We start from the raw sequence: 23,100 nt of genomic DNA, 5'->3' as shown, positions 1-23,100 counted from the left end.
TTGTCATAATTTCTAGTTATGAATTTATATACATAAGTTTTAGTTATTAAATAATTAAAATATCTATAATTACAAACTTTTAACTTGATTATATGAAATATAATTCACTTAATTTTTTATTATGAGATAAAGTACATAAAAAATTATAATGATAGAATATAATGCATACTACTTTTTATATTTCATTTGAAGAAAATAAGACTATATACTTAGATGAATTATTCTTTATATATATGTATATATATTAATCTCAAGCATTCTTCTCTTTTTCTACATACTTAGAGCGTTGCGTAGATAACGAGTTATAAAATAATATATTTTTGTAACAAGTATAAGATAATTACATTTATTTAGATAAAAATAATATATTTTTGTAAAATAATTATATATAATTAAAAAATCATATTAATATTGAAATTTTAACTTCACTTAAATTTAAAATTAATATTTATCAAATAAAAAATATTAATAATTGTAAAATTAATATTTAGAAAATGTATAAAATTGAGATATAAACTTTTTCTAATCTAAACTTTCATTTCCATTTTTTTTATAAAGTAAATGTAACACAACTATGAATGTTTTTTCAAATTAATAGAATTTATATACACAAATTATTTGACAATTTTATATTTTTAAAGAAATGAATGTGGGTACCCTCTTCTACATATTTTTTATATTGTTTAAAATATAGAATATACAATCCTCTCATTTTATCTCTTAAGTTAAAAATGTTATTTGACCTAATCAATGATTAATTGAGTGTTTGAAGACAACAAAATTTCTATACAACTCTCTTCTCATTTTCCTTTTTCCTAGAATATTTTTCTATTTAAAACTACAAATAGAATTATAAATAATCATTGATTTTAAATTAAAATCTCCATAAATAGAATAATGGATAAGGATAAATTGATTTTAAATTTAAATAATTGATTTTAAATTCAAATAATTATTGAAGATGTTACATTTATGTTGATTCTATACAAGAAAATCAACTATCCTTTTTTTTTTTTTTTCTTCAAATTATTTTTGTAATAATTTCTCTATTTATAGAGAAAGATAGATTGACTTAAAAGTTTAGATGATTATTGGAATTTAAAATTTAACTTTATTTATTTATTTTAAATTTAGGTATTTTCTAATCGTGATATTACACAATATTTTTGTATCTATCATTTCCACTTCCATACTTAACTTTCATGTAGGCTGGGATTGAAGTATATGTTTTTTGTTTTAATTTGACAACAAAAATTCCATTTAAATAGGATTATTATTTTAATTTTCTAAAATATTAGAAAAATATTGCGTCAAAGAAATCCTATTTAAACATAGATACGATAGTTTATTAAATAAAAAATAAAATATTTAATTAGATATATTTATTTTAATTATGATTAATTCATATAATAAAAATAAATAAATAAATATTTTTATTTGATTATATAGTTTTTTTATTATAAAATATTAATAATTATTCATTTATTAATACAAGAGTTACTTATTTCTTTTACTTACAATTTTTCATAAAATGTTTTAAAAATTATATTTTATAACTGTACAACATATGATAATATGAACATATTCTCAAAATGGCTGCCCTAAGAAATCCTTAGAAACCTTTAATCTAAATGAGGAGTTAATTTATTTAAGTCCAACCATTTCTTCCATTATAGAATTGAATGGGAAAAATAAATACATGTTCATGCGATAAGGAATGTTGAAAATAATAATTTTTTTACTTGCGATCAAAATGACCAAACGGTTTTATTTGCAATTTTACATATTATAATAATTGATATATAATTGAGATATATTCTTTGATCGACTTATAAATAGTAATTTTTTAGGTGTCATTTAATAACATTAACTTGCCGACCATGCTAACGTTGAAGTATATAAACATAAATTCTAAAGACATCTTTAAGATAGGTCGTCTTATCCGTTTGTGAAACGACTTTAGGTCGTGGGTCGTCGTACCTTTTGTGAAACGACTTTTGTGAACGACGTCGTCCCGCTGATCCATACGAAAACGACGTCGTTTTGATCTGGTCTCAGCTCAGCGTCTCCCCCGTTTATAGCGCCCATTTGTCTTCTCCTACAGCTGGCTCAACCCATCATCATCTTCTTCTTCATAAAAAGACGTCGTCTCAGTAGTATCCCATCTCATTCCTTGTAAAACGACGTCGTTCAATTGCTATCACCCTGTGAACTGATGGCTTCATTAGCTTCTCATATGATTGTTGTGATATTGTTGGTTCTGGCAGTATCGTCCGCTTTGTTTTCTCCGGCGGCTTCAACGTCGAGAAGTCTCGATCAACGACCGGAAAAAAATGGGTTCAGGGTCAGCCTCAGGCACGTCGACTCCGGTGGAAACTACACCAAATTCGAACGTCTACAGCGTGCGGTGAAGCGTGGGAGGCTGAGACTCCAACGCCTGAGCGCCAAAACTACGTCGTTTGAACCGTCCGTTGAAGCCCCAGTGCACGCCGGCAAAGGCGAGTTTCTGATGAATCTGGCCATCGGAACGCCGGCGGAGACCTACTCTGCTATCATGGACACCGGCAGCGACCTTATCTGGACTCAGTGCAAGCCCTGCAAGGTTTGCTTCGATCAACCAACTCCGACCTTCGATCCGGAAAAGTCATCGTCGTTCTCGAAACTGCCATGCAGCAGCGACCTCTGTGCCGCTCTTCCGATCTCTTCATGCAGCGACGGCTGCGAGTATCGCTACTCATACGGAGATCATTCTTCGACACAAGGCGTTCTAGCCACTGAAACCTTCACGTTTGGCGATGCCTCGGTGACCAAAATCGGGTTCGGGTGTGGGGAAGACAACCACGGACGTGCGTTCAGCCAGGGGGCAGGGCTGGTGGGGCTCGGCCGAGGACCACTGTCGCTGATTTCCCAGCTGGGTGTGTCCAAGTTCTCCTACTGCTTGACCTCCATTGATGATAGCAAAGGTATTAGTACTCTCTTGGTGGGGTCTGAAGCTACTGTGAAGAGTGCAATCCCCACCCCATTGATCCAAAACCCTTCACGTCCATCATTCTACTACCTTTCCTTGGAAGGAATCAGCGTTGGCGACACGCTTTTACCCATCGAAAAATCCACTTTTTCGATTCAGGATGATGGGAGTGGTGGCTTGATCATCGACTCTGGCACAACGATTACCCACCTAGAGGACAGTGCCTTTGCTGCTCTAAAAAAGGAGTTCATTTCTCAGATGAAGCTTGACGTTGACGCGTCCGGCTCGACCGAGCTTGAACTTTGCTTCACCCTACCACCGGACGCATCCCCAGTCGACGTCCCACAGCTGGTGTTTCACTTTGAAGGTGTTGATTTGAAGCTTCCTAAAGAAAACTATATTATAGAGGATTCGGCTTTGAGAGTGATTTGTTTGACGATGGGGAGTTTGAGCGGGATGTCGATATTTGGTAATTTTCAGCAGCAGAACATCGTGGTGCTGCATGATCTTGAGAAGGAGACAATCTCATTTGCTCCAGCGCAGTGCAATCAGCTTTGACTTTATGTGACCCATCTGCCCTCTGTTTGTTTAATTTCCCTCTGGCTTTATTTCAATTAGCTGTGATATCTTCTTACTTAGTTTCTGAAACCACATGCATACTGCAATTAATAAGCTTACTGCTTATTTTCTTTGAAAGTTATATAGCATATGATGATCGAGAGTCTTTAGGGATTCCTTTCTATATGGGCTTTTAACGTCGTATATATCATAAAAATTGAACATCCAGATAATTATCACAATTTATCATGCTAGAGATGGCTGCTATAATACCAGTTTTCGACGTGACTGCATACCCATTTTATGAGTAAGTTCTGGGATTTTATGAAGCATATCTTCTATATACTTTAGTCACATGCACTACTGTTATAATACATAGATTAACATTTATATACCCTTGTGAAAAAAAATATATACTTTTCTTTATTAATATTGTGGCGTCATTAATAATCACCCATATTTATTTGTATCCATTTTTTTTAATTTAGTTTCCAAATGAATAATAATAAATAAATATCCCTTTCTTTCAAGAAAAAAAATATCATATAATATTTTAGTATAAATTGTTTATAAGCGTATAACCTTTATAAATACTAGATCTAAAATCTGATCTAAGCATAGAATTCATTGTTGTGGTTGTGGAGGAAGACATGGAAAGAAATCATTTTCATGGGGTAGAGTGATCAACTCTGGATGTCTGAAATTTGTGGGGAAGAATGGTTGGTCACAACCAATAAGAGTATAAGACTGTTGTGATGTATATGTGAAACATATGGATCACTTAAAGTGAGTGCAAGGCTAACGTGCTTTCTTATGAATGTGGGACAAGGCTTCCATGCAATCATCTACACACCCACTCGTGTAACAACGTGAAGGTGGCATGAGACTATAGCCTTCTCACCTCCATTATTATCTGGCTAATATGCTTTTCTCACGAATGTGGGACAAGGCTTCCATGCATTATTATTATTATAGGCTTCTCACCTCCATTATTGTCTGCCTAACGTGCTTTCTTATCAATGTGAGACAAACGTGCTTTCTTATCAAATGTGGGACAAGGCTTCCATGCATCATCATCATCATTATTTTCAGTGAGGCCCAAATAGTTTTATGGGAACGGCTTGATCGACCTAGGTAGCAGTGTCAACGGCTTGGTCGACCTAAATATTATTATTATTATTATTATTATTATTATTTCCTATGAGCAGCTTCGTCATCATTATTTTTTATGAGACCTACATAGTTTTCTGTGAACGGTTTGGTTAGCTTAGATAGCGGTGTCAAAAACTTGGTTAGCTTAAATAGTGGTGTTATCATTATCATCATCATCATTATTATTTTCTGTGATGGCTTTCCGTGGTCAACCTAGATAGTGGTGTTTGAGGGCAACGACTTGCTCAACCTAGATATTATTGTTTGAGGGCAACAACTTGGTCAGCTTAGATAGCGATGCATGAGAGCAAAAGGAGTGTAAGTCCCATGTTAATCCACTTGTGGTGGTCCCTATTCAGAAAATTAATTATTATTATTATTATTATTTCTTCTATGAATGGCTTTGTCAACTTAGATAGCAGTGTTTGAGGGTAGAAAGAGTGCTCTTTGCTTAGAAAATTATTTGCATTGATTAAGGATAAGATTGTGATTATTTTTCATGACAATGAGTAGTATTATGAAAGAATTAAGTAGAGCTAGAACTAGTTCATCCAAATCTCTTACGATAGATAGTTCTACATCATATAATTCTGCATACAATTTAAATAATGCATAATGCATACACTTTAGCAAGTTCTTCATATGAGTTGAACGGATTTGAAAAACTAGACAATAACTTATCCATGTTAAACAGATCTACAAGTATTGAAGATTCATTAGCTACATCATATAGTCAGCATGATAAAATTCTAGAATCATCATCTCATTACATAAAGTATAATAATTCAAAGATAGACATAGAAATGATTCAAATTGAAAATCAACTAAAAAACTCCTTTCCTTTGACCTATGATAAAAATTTGTTGTATCGCATGTCTAATGTTGGAGCTGTAATTTTACTTTAAGGAGGAAAATTTAGTCTAAAATGGAACTTTGGTATCAAACTTGTTTTGAATATTAGAACCACACACGCTAGATTACATAATACTAAAATTTGTAAGTCAAAGATTAGAGAGAGAATCTTGAGAGGATGATAGCACATACCTTGTTAGATTATGGACACCGGTTTATAGGAGGTCTACATGCAATGGATAGTAGGTCATAAAGCCAAGCTTTGTCTCGTTCTAATATCATAAGATATTGAAGTGTAATTAACTCTTTATAGTGGGATGTTGAGTCAACTTTAAAATTGGATTTTAAGCGAGCCAATATTTTTCAATGGATGCTAGTGGTCCTCATTTGAACTCCTGATTCATTGTGGCACATTTTTTTTTATATAGGGAATTATGGTTTGTAATTCATAAGCTTGCATAAGGACGTTTTGGTAAAAATTTAATGTTGTATTGAATTTTAATAATGGTATTTCTAGATTAGGCTAGTTAATTAATTGAAGCTTAATAAGACTAATCAATTAATCAGAACCCAAATGAACTAGATTAAGTAACTCAAGCCTAAGTTGGAGTCAAGTTACTTAAACCTATAAGGAAAGCCTATATAAACCCCCTTAGGAGTTTAGGGCCTCACTCTTAGCTATTGTTTTCTAGACTCCATATAGAAAACACTAAACTTCTTCTTTAGAGAGAATACCACACTTTTCTTATGCCAAGATCTATGAAAAGAGAGATTGAACAAAAGATCATTGGGTTCACAAGATCTACGATGCTTATGAAGTTACTTCATTGGATTTGAATCAATCTATGAACATCTAGATCATAGGTAAAATAATCCTAATCTCTAGATCTAGTTTTTAAATGTTTTATTTTCCACTGTGCATAGATCTAGAAAGCCTTGGGAATAAATTGCATACCCTCTATATGATTTAGAACCAAGGAATGAAGTAATCTAGATTTCCTTATATGATCATCCAAGTTTCAATCCATAGTCAATGTTAAAGGAATCAAGTAGATGAGAAGAGTTTTTGTATGTAAGAGGAAGACCATGATTAATTATTTTTTTAAGGTATCTAAGACTCATTTGGTGGTTACGTAATGTATAAAAGTGGGATTATGCATGAAGTAGGAGATTTATTATTATTATTATTATTATTATTATTATTAACAATAAACAAAATATTTGGCTTTGTCATTTCAAGATATTGGAGACTTCCAACTATAAGCTATTGAATTTATGGCAATATTGTCATCATGTGGTGTTAGTGGTGTTGTGGTTCATAACAAAGTGGAGCACTTCTTGGCACCAACCATGTTAGGTTCTTCAATTGTGTAGGAAGACAAAAAAACCTATTTTAGTTAGAATGACCTAAACACCTAAGAAATAGTTGAGATTGCTAGAAACTATGGTCACTAAGAAGTCAATGAATTGGTGAAGAAATGTAGTATTCCTATTATATGGGGCTTCCCAAGAAGGACGAACTCTTCAAACTATGAAATCCAAAGCTAAAGGAAATGTCTACTTTGAAAAGGATTCAAGGGGCACTGCTTCTCGAGTTGAAGCCTGAAGCTCCCTTAGATTGAACATTGCTTCTTCAATCTCTTCTTTAGAAAAAATGGTTGAACATTTGTTTCTTATTTCCAAATTCCATCTCAATTCATCTTATTTAATCATATCCAAAATGTGATATGGTTCTAAATGATGAACTGAATATGGACAATTCCAATAAGATTTTGTTCTTGAACAAAAATCCATTTTTTGACATGAATATTTCATTATGTGGTGGATATCTTACAAGATCAATTCGAATTGGCTCTAATTCGTTTAGAAAATATGGTTTGAGGAACTATATGTGGAGCAATTAGGCATAAATTAATGTTGACTCCTCAGAATTTGCTAACTTCAACTCTTGATGGAATATAATAATGCTTAAGTTTCGTCCTTGCTTGCATTCTTCACCAGTGCTCATCAGATGTATTACTCATCTCATTTCTAAGGTAAGGAGTCTTTTGTGTGCGAATTTTAGAGAATGAGAATCTTATGATATGTTGGGAATCTCTTATGATAATCATCCAAAGCTAAAACATATCTTAATGTTAGAATGTTGGATAGGATGACCCTTACGTAAAGATTGTATTGCATTGCTATCAGAGTGGTTGGTCGTAGATCAACAAGTCACAATAGCTTAGCAAATGATTCAGTTCGATTTAGGTGCCCATTTAATTTAAACGCTAAATAGAAACCATCGGTTTTATGTTGTCAACATATAATAATAGTACATACAAACGTTTATGATCATATAGGAAGATCAAGATGGGCATATTAGATTTGGAATTCTTGAAGCCAAATTGCCACATAAAATTTTTAAGTTCTTGATAGGTACTAAGCCTATGGAGACTATTTTAAGCCATAGTTAGTGTCATAACCCTTGAATTTTTTCCTCAATTTTTAATGATGTGTGGTGCTTACAAACCCTTCAAGGCAACTGACCAGACTTCTCTATTGTACCAAAATACTTAGCATTTTTACGTAGCAATTTTGATCAAGAAAAACTAGAAAAATAGTCACTACAACTTTTGTAGTACTCCGGGTATCGTCCTCAATGACTGGCTTATGGAAATTGTCAATACTAGAATAAATGAATTGCTTTTGTTTAAATCCTAAAGTGAAAAACAATATGTGAATAATGTGAAACTAAGTAAAAGAAATTAAATTAATAACAAAATGAATATTGATTTTAAATTCAATTTATTCAAGTTTGGGGTTTTCCACAATCCAACCTAGGGTATAGAAATTAGAGAAAACAAGGGTCTTTTAAGTAATATGATCTTAGGGTTTTGAGATTCTTGGCCATTTGCGATCAAGTTGAGTTCTATAACTCAAAATTGCATCTGAAACCTAATTTTTCCTTTTTAAAATAGATTCCTAAAACCATCAAATGAATGAGATTGATTACCAGTTTAAGATTTGGTTTTTTAACCTTTCCTACTCATTATAGCTTTGTTTGATAGGAAGATGAAGATAACCAATGATTAAGAATTACCAAGAATCACTAGTATCGAGTAATAACCTACCATATCATTCCCTAAACTAACTCACAAGGATAAAATAAAAAAAAAATTGATAAATTGTTATCCAACCAATAATTAATTTCATTGTTATAATAATTTACCCATTGTCCCTACAGGTTCCTTAACCCCTAGGTTTTCATGCTTCAAGCCCCAAGTTGGTTCTTAGCCTCTCATGGGGGTGATGTCACATTCACAATCCATAATAGGGTAAAAATCCATAATTTGAATCAAAAGAAACTAAAAACAATATATTTAATAAAGAAGAAAAAGAAAACAAACCAAAGTTCTCGTTTTCTTCCACCTTCAACGTCAAATTCTCTGGAAAAATATCCAAGATCCCTAAAACCTAGAATTAAGAGAGTTTATATAATATCATCAATTACCTAACATGTGACACACTCTCATTGGCCACTTATTATAAAATAATTTCCTAAAAATGATTTTAAAAAATAATAAAATGGTGATTTCTAGTCGTGTGAGGTTCACTTAGGGCAAATGAAGTGGCCTAGATGCAATTTTCAAGGTAAAGGAGGCGAAACATTGAAGTAGCAATGGGTGAATTTTAAATTGGTGTCATTTCGAAGTGGATTTCGAATTCATAAGTTGGGTTTCGAAATCATTTCGAAATGACCCTTCAGCTTGGTGCAGTTGTCTTCAAATGGTCATAACTTCTTCATTTCATCTCCGATTTATACATCATTTAAAACATTGGACTCCTGACTTCTCGAACTTCGAAATGACATATAGTATGTATAAAATGGACTCCAAAAAATGCTCCAAATTTGTCCTCAAATTCAGAGTATATATTACCATTAGATTTTTGAGTTTTAAATTTTCATACAACCGAATCTTGTTCCATACCTCATTTCCTATGTTTTATTGCCTTCTTTTTACTCCATAATGGTCATTTCTCATTTTTCAAACTCATGATATCCTCGTCTTGTCTTTCCTTGTGGTCCATGAGTCTTGACTCACTTATTTCCTCATTTAACCATTTTTTGATCTTTCAAAATCTAAAATGATTCAACTTGCACCATTTTCTTCCCTTGAACCTGAGATAAGTCTCTAAAGTACAAATTAAACTCATGGCTAGGGCCTTAGCATCAATTTAGGTCAAGTTGGATGATTTGAATGTCCTTTGGTGCACAAATCATATCAAATATTTTGGCTCCAATCAACAACTTACTCTTGCTCACATAAGATTGCACAAAGAAGCAACAAAGAGAAATGAGACAAAACAAATTATAAGGTAATTCTTTCCCCTAAATTGTATTACTTTACACAATTATAAGAACATAACCTATTCTCTCCACGCTATCTTTTGTGAGCTCAATAATTTTAATGGTTGGTAATATCTTTATTTATAGGCTTCAATTACCTAACTAAATAGCACATTATAGGAACAACCTATTGAATTCAAATGTCTTCAACTACCTTATTGTCTTAGTCATTTTCCATGTCTCCCTTAATCAATTTAAATCCCTTCCGCTATTGCCACATCTTGCAACATGAATTATGTGTCTCCTAATCAATGTCACTTACCCTTAAGCTCAACAACCCATTCTTCTATGTTAAGAACAACTTGCTTAACCTTTGCTTGCCACCTTGTGTTTGACTTAGTTTGTGCTAGGTGTCTTCATACCTCAATTCCTATATGTCAGCCCATCACTAGTGTCAAGACCATGTTACCAACCCTTTACTTGGGCTTACCCCAATGCCAAAGCGTCTTTTTTACTTAGGCTAGCTCTAATGCCAAGGACTTTCTTTATGTCATGCATGTGTTTGCCCAAACCTTGTTGTTGAGCCCTCCCAAGCATAAACTCACTCATGTGTCTAATTAGCTTCTTATAATTGTCAGTCTATTGCTTACGTGTTTAGGTAGCCTATGTGCATGTCAAATCCTCTTTTACCCATATGGTTGCCTTATGCCTTAATGTTAAGCCCTCTCTTAGCCCATTATTAAGATAAAACCCTTAAAAGTATGACATGATCTAACAAATTTTAGAATTTATTATTTATTTAATTATATTCTAGTTGCACTTTAATTTTTCTTTATTCCATGCATGTTAGCTTACATCTCTTGTATTATGAATGACTTAGGTACATTAAGAGTTGTACAATAGGAAGATCTATAACTTAAGGTTAGTTTGTGTAATCTTGAGAGGTTGATAGTTTTCACCTTGTTAGATTGTGAACACCATTTTATGGAGATAATGTGTACAATGGATAGTAGTTTACAAACCCAAACACTTAATGTCTCATTGTAATATGCATAAGGTATTGGAGTATAATTGACTTACTATAGTGAGTTAATGAGTAAATTTCAGAATTGAATTCTAAAGGAATCAATATTATCCTATGGGTCCTAATGGTCCCTATCCGAGCTCATATACCTTGATGACACAATTATGAGGGATGAATTAGTTCTTAGTTCATTTATGTACATAAGGTTGTTTTGGCAGTAATGCAAGATTGCATAAGAATTAAAGGATAGTATCTTTGGACTGGGCTAATTGATTAATCAAAACCTTGTTAGACCAATTAATCAATTATGACCATTTTTGGGCTAAATTAAGTTACGTAAGCCCAAGATGGGCTTAAATTAGTTAAGCCTAGTAAAAACCTTATAAATACCACTTATAAGGTTAGGATTTCAGGCTTCTTCCACCATCATTCTCCCAACATTCCAGAGACAGAGCACTAGCCTCTACCCTTCAAACCATCTATGTGCCAAGCTTCAAGGTTGAGTTATCGAGCAGAAAATTGATGGTTTACGAGATCTTCTATAGTTTTGAAGCATTCTACATCGATAAGAATTGATCTAGGAACATCAAGCTCTCAAGTATGGATTACTTATCTTTAGATCTATTGTTATTATTGGTTTTAAATGTCATTTTTTCGATGTACTTAGAACTAGAGAGCCCTAGGAATAGATCACATGCACCTAACTTGATCTTGGGACAATGAATGAAGTAATTCAGAGTTCCCTACAACTAGTATCCTAAGTTAGGTTTTTGTGTGTTAGAACTATTCTAGGTTGTGTTTGCTCTTTCTTGTAGAAAAAAATTCTAAGAAATTTATATGGCAGTCATAAGCGAAATTTATTTATAGTCATCCAACATTTTCTACCTATCATTACTTTAAAAAAAAAAATTAAGTCAATTTATTTATAATCATCTAGAATTTTCTACCTATCATTACTTTAAATAAATTATTTTAACTCAAAATTTATTTAATCATCCAAAATTTTCTACTTATCATTACTTCAAATAATTTATTTTAAAGTCAAAATTTATTTATAGTCATCCCACATTTTCTACCTATCATTACTTCAAATAAATTATTTTAACTCATAATTTATTTATAGTTATCTAGAATTTTTTTTATCTTTCATTACTTCAAGTAAATTGTTTTAAGTCAAAATTTATTTATAGTCATCCAACATTTATACCTATCATTACTTCAAGTAAATTCTTTTAAGTCAAAATTTATTTATAGTCATCCAATATTTTATATCCAACATTACTTCAAGTAAATTATTTTTAAGTCAAAATTTATTTATAGTCATCCGGAATTTTCTACGAATCATTACTTCAAATAAATTCTTTTAAGTCAAAATTTATTTATAATCATCCAGAATTTTCTACTTATCATTAATTTTAATAAATTATTTTAACTCAAATTTTATTAAGGTAATATAGTATGTTTAATTGTAAAAGTAGATTCAACTTTTTCTTTTTTGTTTCCTTAGTGATAATTTTATAATAAAGATAAATTGTAGAAGAAAATTCTAAGTTATAACTTATCATAATTTAAGTTTTCATTCTTAATTTATTCAATAAAAAAATTTAGATAAAAATCAAATAAATACACAAAAAAAAAATTGCTTTGAATTAATTTGTTTTTTCGAATCCATATTTTAAACAAGAATTTTTCTTTAATGTGTATTCAATTCCTGTGATAATAATATATTGTTATTTAAAAAAAATATTTCAATATGATATAAGTTTTTCACTGAAAAAATTTAATAAATTATTCATGTATCATATATTTATTATTATATTAATTCAAAGTGTTCAATGTTATATCAATTCAAATTGATTTTTTTTCGTTATTTATTTATCAAAATAAATATTAATGGTTAATATCTATTTATTTTATATTTTTCATTAAAAAAAAGTCTATTAAAAAAAATATTTTTTTCACATCATTTCATTTCTCAGAGTCATTTTTCATACACTCATTCATTCCCTTTATATGACTTTTTGTACATACCCATTCATTCATATTCATTTGTTCTTATTATATGCATTCACCCATCTAAATACTTTTTAGTTCATACCATTTATTTCTCATTCAATTCCTTTTCACTTTATTCAATTATCAATTTATTTTGTATTTTCTTTCAAAAAATAAAAACTTAAAAACCCCCATCTATTTCCTTCATTTCCTACCCACCAATGACAATTATCATTATTACTTTTTTTTATTTTCCTATCAATAAATCCATAAAAAATATAAAAAAACCCTCATTCATTCCCTTTGATGCGTGTTGACATTGATTCATTTCATATTCATATTCATAATGATTTTTTAATTTATACTCATTCATATCCATTCATTCCCCTTATATGCTCTATTCATTCCCGAACCATAATGACTATTCAATTTTCCTCATTTAAGACCATTATTTATATTCCTTTTTCAAACTCAATTGTACTTGTGACCATTGTGTCTTTAATTAATTCTGTCTAATGAACTCCAAGCATAAAAACAGAAATATTTAATGTCTAATTCTATCTAATTTATTGCAGAAATTTAAACATAAAAACACAAATATTTGAATCTAAAAATATACCTTGATTACAGAGAGTTGTTGAATACAAGCTTGTTGACAGCAGAGGGATGACTCAAAGTGATGAATACAAAAGACTGGATGAGGAAAATTACAAAAAAGAAAATTTTTAAACTCTCAATTTCTCACTATCTCAAGCTATGAAGCTCTCTTGCCAAGCTCTTTCCAAACTCTACCCATTGATGAATTTTGAAGCTCTATTTATAGGCAAGGATTCGAACTTGAAAAGAAGTTTTGAGTCTTCAATTTTGAAAATTTTTTAATCCACTTCCACGTGCAGGAGCATGAATGAAGTCTGCAGCATTTTATTCTTCTTGTTTCATTTCTTTATTTTCTTTTCCATCACGTTGCTTTTGAGTCATTTGGTTACTTTTGAGTCATGGTGAAAGACAAAAAACACTATTCACTTTTTTTTTTTTTTAACTTTACATACTTTTCACATTTTCAGACTTTACACAATTTTTTTTTTTACTGGATAAATACAAACATACAAAAGATGTTTGATATCTCTCAACTGAGCATTTCTAAGAGATATTTTTCAAAAGTTTGTCGGGCTTCTTTCTCAAGAACATATTTTTTTTTGTACTTATCAACAAGATAAGTAAATTGAGTTTGGAAAAGAATATGGACTTCTGGAAAATTAGTTGAAGAAATGATTTTTTGAATGTTATCTTCAGCAATGAGATTATAGTTAGAAGAACTATAAATCTCATAATCAAGATTTCTTGAAATCATTCTTAACCTCCAATGTCTAATTTGTTTTTTGAGGTTAAATTTAATATAGGGCCAAGGGCTCTCTGTTCCAAACAATTGATATTTTCTTTGATTGGCTTTAAGAAGAATGGGGTGTTGAGCAGGGTAAACTCCTCTATCATTTGACCATTCAGGAGGTTTGCTTTCTATAATGAGTTCAACTGATTTGAAATCTCCGATGAAGGCATTTAAAACACAGACTGCTAATTTTCTTCCAAATCCATCGGTTTGATCAGGATGGGAGAAAATTAGTTAATAAAGAACTCCATAATACATGAGAAGAGAATGAGTTAGTTCTATTGACTCATTGTTCAACTTAATGATTATTGGTTTATAGTTGTCTAAGTCAATATTGGCTTTGCAAATACTGTAAGTAAGAGCACACTTACAATCATACCTTTCTAATGGAATTTCCTTACACAAGGGATCGATCTTTGGACAATCATTGTAACTGTTGTCATAATGAGAAATCCAAGTGAAGCTCATCCCTTGAATAGTAATTCCAAAAGTTCTACAGTTAGCAAGAAATTGCATGATATGCTCTTGCTTTGCTTCCCTTATAGCTTAAGCCTTTTCACTGATCATTTGTCTAAGGTTTTGAGGAAGATCCAAAATCTTTTGCTTGAAAAATGAAAATCTAGAAGTTTGAAATTCTTGGCTTTCATTAGAAAGTTTTAGAACTTTATTTTGATTTGAAAATTCCTTTTGAAATTCATTTTGAAAAGATTTTGAAAATGTAGCTTTAGATTCTTTTGTTTTTTCCTTACAAATGAAATTTTGAAGATCTATATCCATTGGGATGCAATGTATATCAGAACTTGAAGTGTTAGAAAAACTTTCTAATTTATCATTTAACTGTTTAAAATGAAAAGATAAGGCATTTAAAGCTTCCAACTTTTGAATATTACTTTTTGCATTATAAAGGTTGTCCAAAATGCATTTTTGTGATCTGTCTACTCATTCTATATCTTTATGAATCTTGAACGACAGATTACTTTTAGGAATTACTGGAAGTGTAAATTTCCCAAATGTAATCCTTTCTTGCTCCATTTGTAAAGGAAATTCAAATTTTAGTATCTCTTTTGAAGAATAAAACAAATATCTAATGTTTTTGTCTTTATTATACCAAAATTGAAAATATATTGAGTTTATGAAAGGCACATAATTTTGAATAATAAGATTAAAAGGAGGTTTTGAATATTTTGAAATCACATATATTGATTTATATGAGCATGCACAAATATCAACACAATCTTTTTTATTATCTGATTCTTCTTCTAGACTTGACTCTTCACTTGATATTTCTTGTGTTATCAGTATTTGATTATCTTCTTCTGAGTCATAATTTTCATTTGATTCTTCATTTTCTTTATCAATCATTAATCCTATCATTAAAATTTTAAGTTTATCACTTATTTCTAATGAATTGATCTTGTTTTCTAATTGACAATCTCTTGAGTAATGTCGTACTTTTCCACATTTATAACATGTTGGTGTTTTCTTTTTTAAAGTTGTTTTATTTGAAGATTTTGATTTATTAGAAGTAGATTTTACAAACTTCTTTTGAAATTTTGACTTTGTGTATGGTTTTTTACCTTTTATTTTATTTTGTTTATTTTTTCTTTTTGAAGGGGCAACTATTGTATCATAACCATAATATGAACAAAATTTCTCTAATTCTTTTTTACTGTCTTGTTTTTCTTTTTTCATTTGACTCTTTAATTTGAGATTTGTACAAAGAGTTAAACCTTCATTACTGACAAAAGTAATTAGTTCTCCATATGTGAATGACTCATAAGGAATTCTACCATTATGAATATTTCTTATTCTTTGTATAACCTTTTCTGCAAATAAAGTGAGTAAACCAAATATAAATTTTTCTTTCCAATAATGACTTCCACAATCATGTCTTGTCATAACTTTGACCAAAAACATATCTTTATACCACTTGAAATCTTAAAGTGTTGGGCATCTAAGATTATTAAGGATTTCAAAAGTTCTTTCTTGAAAATAAACTGGATCTCCTATAAAATGTTTTGTTATTGCAAATATTAATGTATTGACAACATCTTCTTCATAAGATTGGACTGATGTTCCTTCTTCTTTGACTATTGTCTTTTTTGCATTTAATATGTATTCTCTATCATTTTGACTCAAATAATGATCCCACCAACCTTTAAGTAAACCAGTGAATCCTATTACTAAGGCGCCAACAACATGAAAGTCAGAATTACTAGTCTTGATTCTATAAGCATTAGCAGCCATCATCATTTGATGAAGTAAATTAATTATTTGATGTTCACTCATTCCATCTATATTCCATTCATAAAAACTGCTACCATCATAACTAGAAACTAATTGATAATTTCTTTCTTCTAATTGAACATCAGGAAAAGAGAGTTTTGAATAATAATTTTTTCTACTTACAAAATTATTAGAAATTACATTGACTGTTGTAGGGGGTTTTCTATTGAATCAGGAGACATTTTGAATTGTTATTCTATTTTATTTATTTCTGATTTTCCTTTTGTTATAGTTTGAATTTGATTCTTATTTTGATTAATACCATTAATATTGAGTTTATCTAATCTAATTTGTATTTCTCTGTTGGTGTGGCTAATTGAATATTTGATTTTGCAGCATTTATAAGAATAATAAAAGGTTGTTCTAAAGATTTGGAAGATGATGATGATGATGATGATAAAGTTGAGGAAATTTTTGAAGATTTTGATGTTAATTTTTCTTTTTCTCCAATCTTCCCTCCCGGGGTAGAAGAAAACAAAAATTTAGAAATTTTTGTTGTTTGTTGACTTAAATGTTGAAGAGAATGATTTGTATAATTTAATTGTTATTGAACTTGTCTAATATCCTTGTAAATTATGGAACTTTGTTCATCTTTGATTCTTGAATATTTGTCAAAATTAAATTGATGATTATTTAAGGGTGGTTGTGAACCTAATTCTGAAGTTATTGTTAAAATTCTTTTTTGAACATTTTCTGAGTGTTTTATTGCTAATTGGTGCCTTTTTTTTTCCTCTACCATCAAATGTATTTTGTCTTGTTCTATAGGTATTTTATTTTGTCTTTTTTTTTTTTTTCTCTATGCTCTCTATTATCAAATGGATATTGAATTAGTATGTTAAATTGCAGTTAAAAAATATTCTACCTTTTTTTTTTCTAGGTTTGTTAATTTTCCTCAATGTTATTTCTATCATATAGATAGACTTGTTTTTTTTTTCTCTCTATTTCTTTTTCTATTAATATGTTTTCTCCTTTTATTTAATTATAAATTTCTTATATACTTCTTGTTTTTTCCTTTTAAATTAACAATATTATTTTTTTCCTTTTAAATTGACAATGTTGTTTTTTCCTTTGAAATTAATAACGGTCGACTAAAAAAAATGGTAAAATTATCAAAATAGTTATATGAATATGTCATAAATATCTAGGGATAATTTGTTATGATGGTGTTTGATATCAAAGATTAACAATAATGATTTATTTTTATTTCTTTAAGAATTTTAAAAATACTAATTTTGTGTACAAAAAGAATAGATTTAATAAAAAAATAGAAATTAATGGATAATAAATAAATTTTATAAAATATTTTTTAAACTATATATGTTATTTAATGGTTAATAAAACTAAAATTTATTAAAATATTTGATATTTTATCAAGTGATGGGTTTTGTGATTTTTGTCTAAGTTTCAATGACAATATATTTGTATCATCTTAAATAACTTTAAACAAAATTTATCATTTTCAAATTATTTATATTTAGTTATTTCAAAAATTCTAAAAAGTTTATTAGTTAAATTTTGAAAATTTCTAAAAGTCCAATAAAAAAAATTCTAAGTCCAATAAAAATATTTGTATATTTTTTTAGTGATGGGTTATCTTTATTTGATTTTAAGAGTTTTATGTTTAATCATGTAGTTACTAATAATTATAATTATTTAAATGACATATTGTTTAATTGTTGACAACAAGTTCCGAATATATTTTTATTTTATTCCTTTCAATCAAATGTCTCATATCATATACATATTCATAATATCTTTATCTATGATAAGTTTTAAAATATATATCATCTAAATTTGATAAATAAATAAATAAAGATAATTTCATTTGAATGTCATTTAGTTTACCGTAAGTGTTTTGAGTGATAAAATTTCACTCATTCTTATAAATTAGTTTTTTTACAACCTTTTTTAGAAAGATTTATCAAATAATTATAAAACATGATAAAATAATTCACGCAAGTATTTTTTATCTTAAATAATAAATTCAACTCTTTATAATTATCAATTACTTTTTTGAAGTGTAATCTCTACAAACCCACAAGAATAGAATGAAAAATCATGAAAATCACTATTACTTATTAAAAAATTTATAATTAAATTTTAAATATTAAATTAATTTTAAAAATTAAAGTATTGATATTATATATCTTTAGGGTTATTATAATAAATTTTGATTAAAAAAATTATTTATAGTAATTAGTTAAAAACAAAAAATCTAGATGATTACCAAAAAAATTATATGTGAATTATGATTGTCTCTTATCTCAATTAGTGGATAAATGTTACCAATGCCTTTCTTTAGGATTATGATTACCTCATCTATACACTTTTTTTTTCAAGATTAATGTTATTTTTTTTATGGATTTACAGAGAATTGTATTGCATTTGTATTTTCTCAAGGATTATATTGGTGGATTTATTCACATTTCTCATTATTTTATCAAAAAGTCATTTTTTATATTAATCATTTTTTATCTTATTATATTTTTTATTTTAAAAACGTAAATTATTATATATTTTTTAAAGATATCCAAGTTGTTTTATCAATTAAGAGATTAAAATTATTATAATTAAATTACAATAATTTTTTAAAGAGTAGCTTGTCCTTGAAAAACACAAAAACCTTATCCGAATATTTTGAATGAATATATATAATAATAAATACATGATAATTTATGAATAATTTATTAAATTTTCTCTATGAAAAATTTATATTAAAATTTTTAATTGATTTAAAATCTAGTGTTTCTAATTGATTTAAAATCACTTCGATCCCTTTCATAGGTAATTTGATTAGATATTCAACTCTAATATTAAAATTTTTAAATTCCACTCATTCACCCCCATGGGGTGTTGCCCACTAAGACAGGTTTTTCAAAGATGGTCTTTTAAAAGACTGAAATTTTGTTCGTTAATCGAGTAATTAATGAAAATGGAGACTGAGGAAGCAATTTCCCTTGCATTGTGCCAATTAAGTATGACAGGAACCCACCTGTCCCCTTGTTTGATGTAGATGACCTAAACATCTTGCTTCATGTTGCCTCACATGATAATAACCGCACTTTATGCTTCACTGTAGCTGTCTAAACCTATTCAATTTGCAGTAGCTTGTCACTAATTCAAGTCACCTCAATTTGCGGTAGCTGACTTGATATGCCGTAACTGAATTGAATATTAGGGAAAGCAGAGAAATATGAATTCTTTTTGTGCCTCCGTCTCTGAAACCGCAAACTAGGCCTGGATTTTATCAGCAACTTGTCACACCAGCACTTTGTTTGTTGTTTTAAAATGTTGTTTCATTTCTAGCTTTTCCAGCCCATGAATGATTCCCAATGTTAGTTATCACATAAACTCAAATTCCTTGTTTGTTTTTTTCTGCTAATGTTTAGCTGGAGGATTTAGTATAAGGTTTTGAAAGGGAATATACTTCCATTTTTTTCTTTTCTATGACAAGGTTGTGAAAGAGAATATACACTAAAATTTCGGAACATGCGGCTAGCTGATAGTAACAGCCTATCTCCCAAGTCAACCCTTATGAATGTGTGTTGTCCATGATCCTTACCAGTGTATTCCTTTGAAGATTTAGGCTGAGAAGATGGAAAAACTTGTTTCAAGCTGGTCTATTAATGTTCAATCCTTGCCTGAAAATTATGTTCTTCCACCAGGGCAAAGACCTGGGAAGCTCATTGTTCCTCCTTGCAAAAGCCTTCCTGTGGTTGATCTTGGGAAAGCAACGAGCCCTGATCGAGCTGAAACAATCCAGAAAATTTTGGAAGCCAGCTGGGAATTTGGATTCTTTCAGGTTCATACTATCTTAAGATCAAACATATGAATGAAATTCTTTGATGCTTGATTTTAGTTTAAGAAAATGATATATTAATGCAATGAAAGAATGGTTTCATTCAAATACTGTAAACAGGTGATCAACCATGGGGTTTCAGATAATCTAATAAATGAGAGCAGGAGCATATTCAGTGAGTTCTTCAACATGCCGGCTGAAGACAAGGCAAGCCTTTACTCCACCGACATAGACAAAAGTTGCATTCTATACACAAGCAATTTAAACTATGACATTGAAGAGGTGCACTTGTGGAGGGATAATCTAAAACACCCTTGTCATCCTTTAGAAGAATATGTGCAGTTTTGGCCTGAAAAGCCCACTAAATATCGGTAAACTCTGCAACCCACCACAACACTACTATCAAACTAACTGTGCTTAGAACTCAATCATGATTGCCCTTCAAATTTCAGAGAAATTGTTGGGCCTTTTTCAGTTGAAGTAAGGAAGTTGAGCTTGGAGATTTTGGATCTGATCAGTGAAGGACTAGGATTGGAACAGGGCTATTTTGGAGGTGAACTTAGCAAAAGACAGTTACTGTCAGTGAATCATTATCCGCGGTGCCCAGACCCAAGTTTGACCCTGGGATTACCTAAACACATTGACCCTGGCCTCATAGCCGTTCTGCTTCAAGGGGATGTGGATGGGCTTCAAGTTTATAAAGATGGGCAATGGCTGGGCGTTGAGCCTCTTCCATACGCTTTTGTTATTAACATTGGCCACCAGTTACAGGTATGTTCATCTCCCTTCTCTTGCATGAAATCTTGCAGATTTGTTATGATTTAGTGTTTTCAGCTAATAATCCTATTGACCAAGTCTAGCTATTAGGCATGCAACAATACTGGTCCTGGGAAAAAATGGGGCGTTTGAATGATCTTGAGATGAGTGTATAAGGTCAGAGATAGTTAAGACACTTCCATAAGCCTCGAGATGGGTCAAGCCTCACTATCTACCTTTTTGGATGGTTAAACCCCAGGATCTGTGTAAGTGTGACTTTCCAACCACGTAAAGAGAGTAGGTTGACCTACCAATTGATTTAATGACTAAGCCCATGATCCTAACACTCGCACAGCCAATTATAAATAGGATTGCGACCACTACAATCTCAATCATAATGTTTCCTCTTTCTATTTTGGTCACAAATAGCTAAATGTTTCCCAAAGTTTTGGCAGATTTTCCTGTCCAAGTTTCAGAACCCTGTCATAACGGTCATAGCCTTATCAGGTATTTCATGATGCTTGATGTAGTTTATAGTTTAGCATTATAAACTGTGTTTAATTTGACCGTAGGTTATCAGTAATGGGAAGCTAAGAGGCGCTGAGCACCGGGTGGTGACAAATCCAAGGGAAGCTCGGACAACTACTACCACCTTCATAAACCCTTCTCCTGATTGTGTCATCCAGCCTGCAGAAGCTCTGGTGAATGCAAGCAATCCCCCGCTCTACAAGGCCTTTAAATTCATAGACTTCTTTAAAAACTTCACAGCCGCGACTGGTAACCCTGAAACTGCCCTCAACCCATACAAGCTCCAAGTTTAATATTAAGGTGACTCAACCAAACATCCTACTGCCATGGATGGCCTCACCATGCTACAATTTCTGCTAAGCGACTATACATGCACATAGTCCTGGAAATCAAATGGTGGTGTTTCTCAGTTATAATCTCTTTAAACTTTGGAATTTGACATGCTTGAAAGTTTCTCAAATTTGTAAAATGATATTATTGAAACAAGAGAAATTATTATTTTAACAGGGTTATTGGTTTGTCGATAAATAACCCTTTATTAATTTAAAGATAGTATTATATTTTTATTGTCAGTACTTGTATATATATGACTTATAAATCCCAAACAAATGGATATGATAGAAAATTAATACATAAAAGCTTAAAAGTCTATTTGGTGTCGTATGGTTAAAATGCAACATCTATTTTTAAAAACAAAAAGTTGTGTTGAAAATTCATAACATTGTTTCACCATTGTTTTTTATTTCCAATTTTTTTAAAAAAAAGTGAAATGGAGCATAACTTTTGGGGAACAAATACAAGTTATTTTCACCTATTTTTAAAAACAAAAGAAAAATATAAAGAAAATTAAAAAAAAAACCATAAAAAACAAATAAAATTGAACATAAGATCATTCTTTTTCTCACTCCACAATCTAATACCAATATATACCAAAAACTTCAAATATGATCTTCCTTTGCCTTTCTAAATTTCTTTTAACTTCTCTAAAAAAATTTATTAAGAAAATAAATTTCAAATCAAGTTATACTTTATATATAAAATTAATAAATTTTAAAAAATACTTTGAAATTTAAAAATTGATTTAATTAGTACTAAAAAGTCATAAAACTCAATAACATTAGAAAGTTATAGACCATGATTTATTTTAAATGACTTGATTAATTTCTTTTTTACATATATATTATATATTTACAAAAAAAAAAAATCACTAGGCAAATAAACTTCAAATTAAATAAGACTTAAACAAGATTTATAAACAAGTCTTGTAATTTTTAAAAATAATTTAAAAGTCAAATAGTGATCTAGTTAATACCAAAAATGAATGAAAAAAAATTGGTTTAGAACGACTCTATTGTTTCTCTTCTACATAAAATCATATTTTCTAAGTTTATATATGATTGTAACTAGATTCTTTATATTTTGTATACCACTGTAACTAGATTCCTTATAAAATAAGAAAATCTAT

The 23,100-nt window shown here is 30.0% G+C and overlaps 2 protein-coding genes across 2 annotated transcripts; both read left to right on the top strand.

Moving 5' to 3' along the window:
• Positions 1-2,005: 2,005 nt before the first annotated feature.
• On the top strand, positions 2,006-3,704 carry LOC117917688 (aspartic proteinase nepenthesin-1-like). Its single transcript, XM_034834048.1, has one exon. The coding sequence runs from the start codon at positions 2,216-2,218 to the stop codon at positions 3,524-3,526; it is 1,311 nt and encodes a 436-aa protein (XP_034689939.1). The 5' UTR covers positions 2,006-2,215; the 3' UTR covers positions 3,527-3,704.
• A 16,399-nt stretch (positions 3,705-20,103) lies between these two features.
• LOC117918984 (hyoscyamine 6-dioxygenase-like) lies at positions 20,104-22,177 on the top strand. Its single transcript, XM_034835985.1, has 4 exons — positions 20,104-20,354; positions 20,472-20,722; positions 20,804-21,122; positions 21,680-22,177. The coding sequence occupies exons 1-4, from the start codon at positions 20,148-20,150 to the stop codon at positions 21,926-21,928; spliced, it is 1,026 nt and encodes a 341-aa protein (XP_034691876.1). The 5' UTR covers positions 20,104-20,147; the 3' UTR covers positions 21,929-22,177.
• Positions 22,178-23,100: the final 923 nt, after the last annotated feature.

The sequence above is a fragment of the Vitis riparia genome, chromosome 7, assembly GCF_004353265.1.
Source record: "Vitis riparia cultivar Riparia Gloire de Montpellier isolate 1030 chromosome 7, EGFV_Vit.rip_1.0, whole genome shotgun sequence".
NCBI classification, from domain to species: domain Eukaryota; kingdom Viridiplantae; phylum Streptophyta; class Magnoliopsida; order Vitales; family Vitaceae; genus Vitis; species Vitis riparia.
This window is presented reverse-complemented; position numbering and strand designations above follow the sequence as displayed.

Coding starts and splice junctions, on each gene's coding strand:
- LOC117917688 (XM_034834048.1), top strand. CDS start 2,216: ATGGCTTCATTAGCTTCTCATATGATTGTTGTGATATTGTTGGTTCTG.
- LOC117918984 (XM_034835985.1), top strand. CDS start 20,148: ATGGAAAAACTTGTTTCAAGCTGGTCTATTAATGTTCAATCCTTGCCT. Junction 20,355..20,471: donor GGGAATTTGGATTCTTTCAG/GTTCATACTATC, acceptor TACTGTAAACAG/GTGATCAACCATGGGGTTTC. Junction 20,723..20,803: donor GAAAAGCCCACTAAATATCG/GTAAACTCTGCA, acceptor TTCAAATTTCAG/AGAAATTGTTGGGCCTTTTT.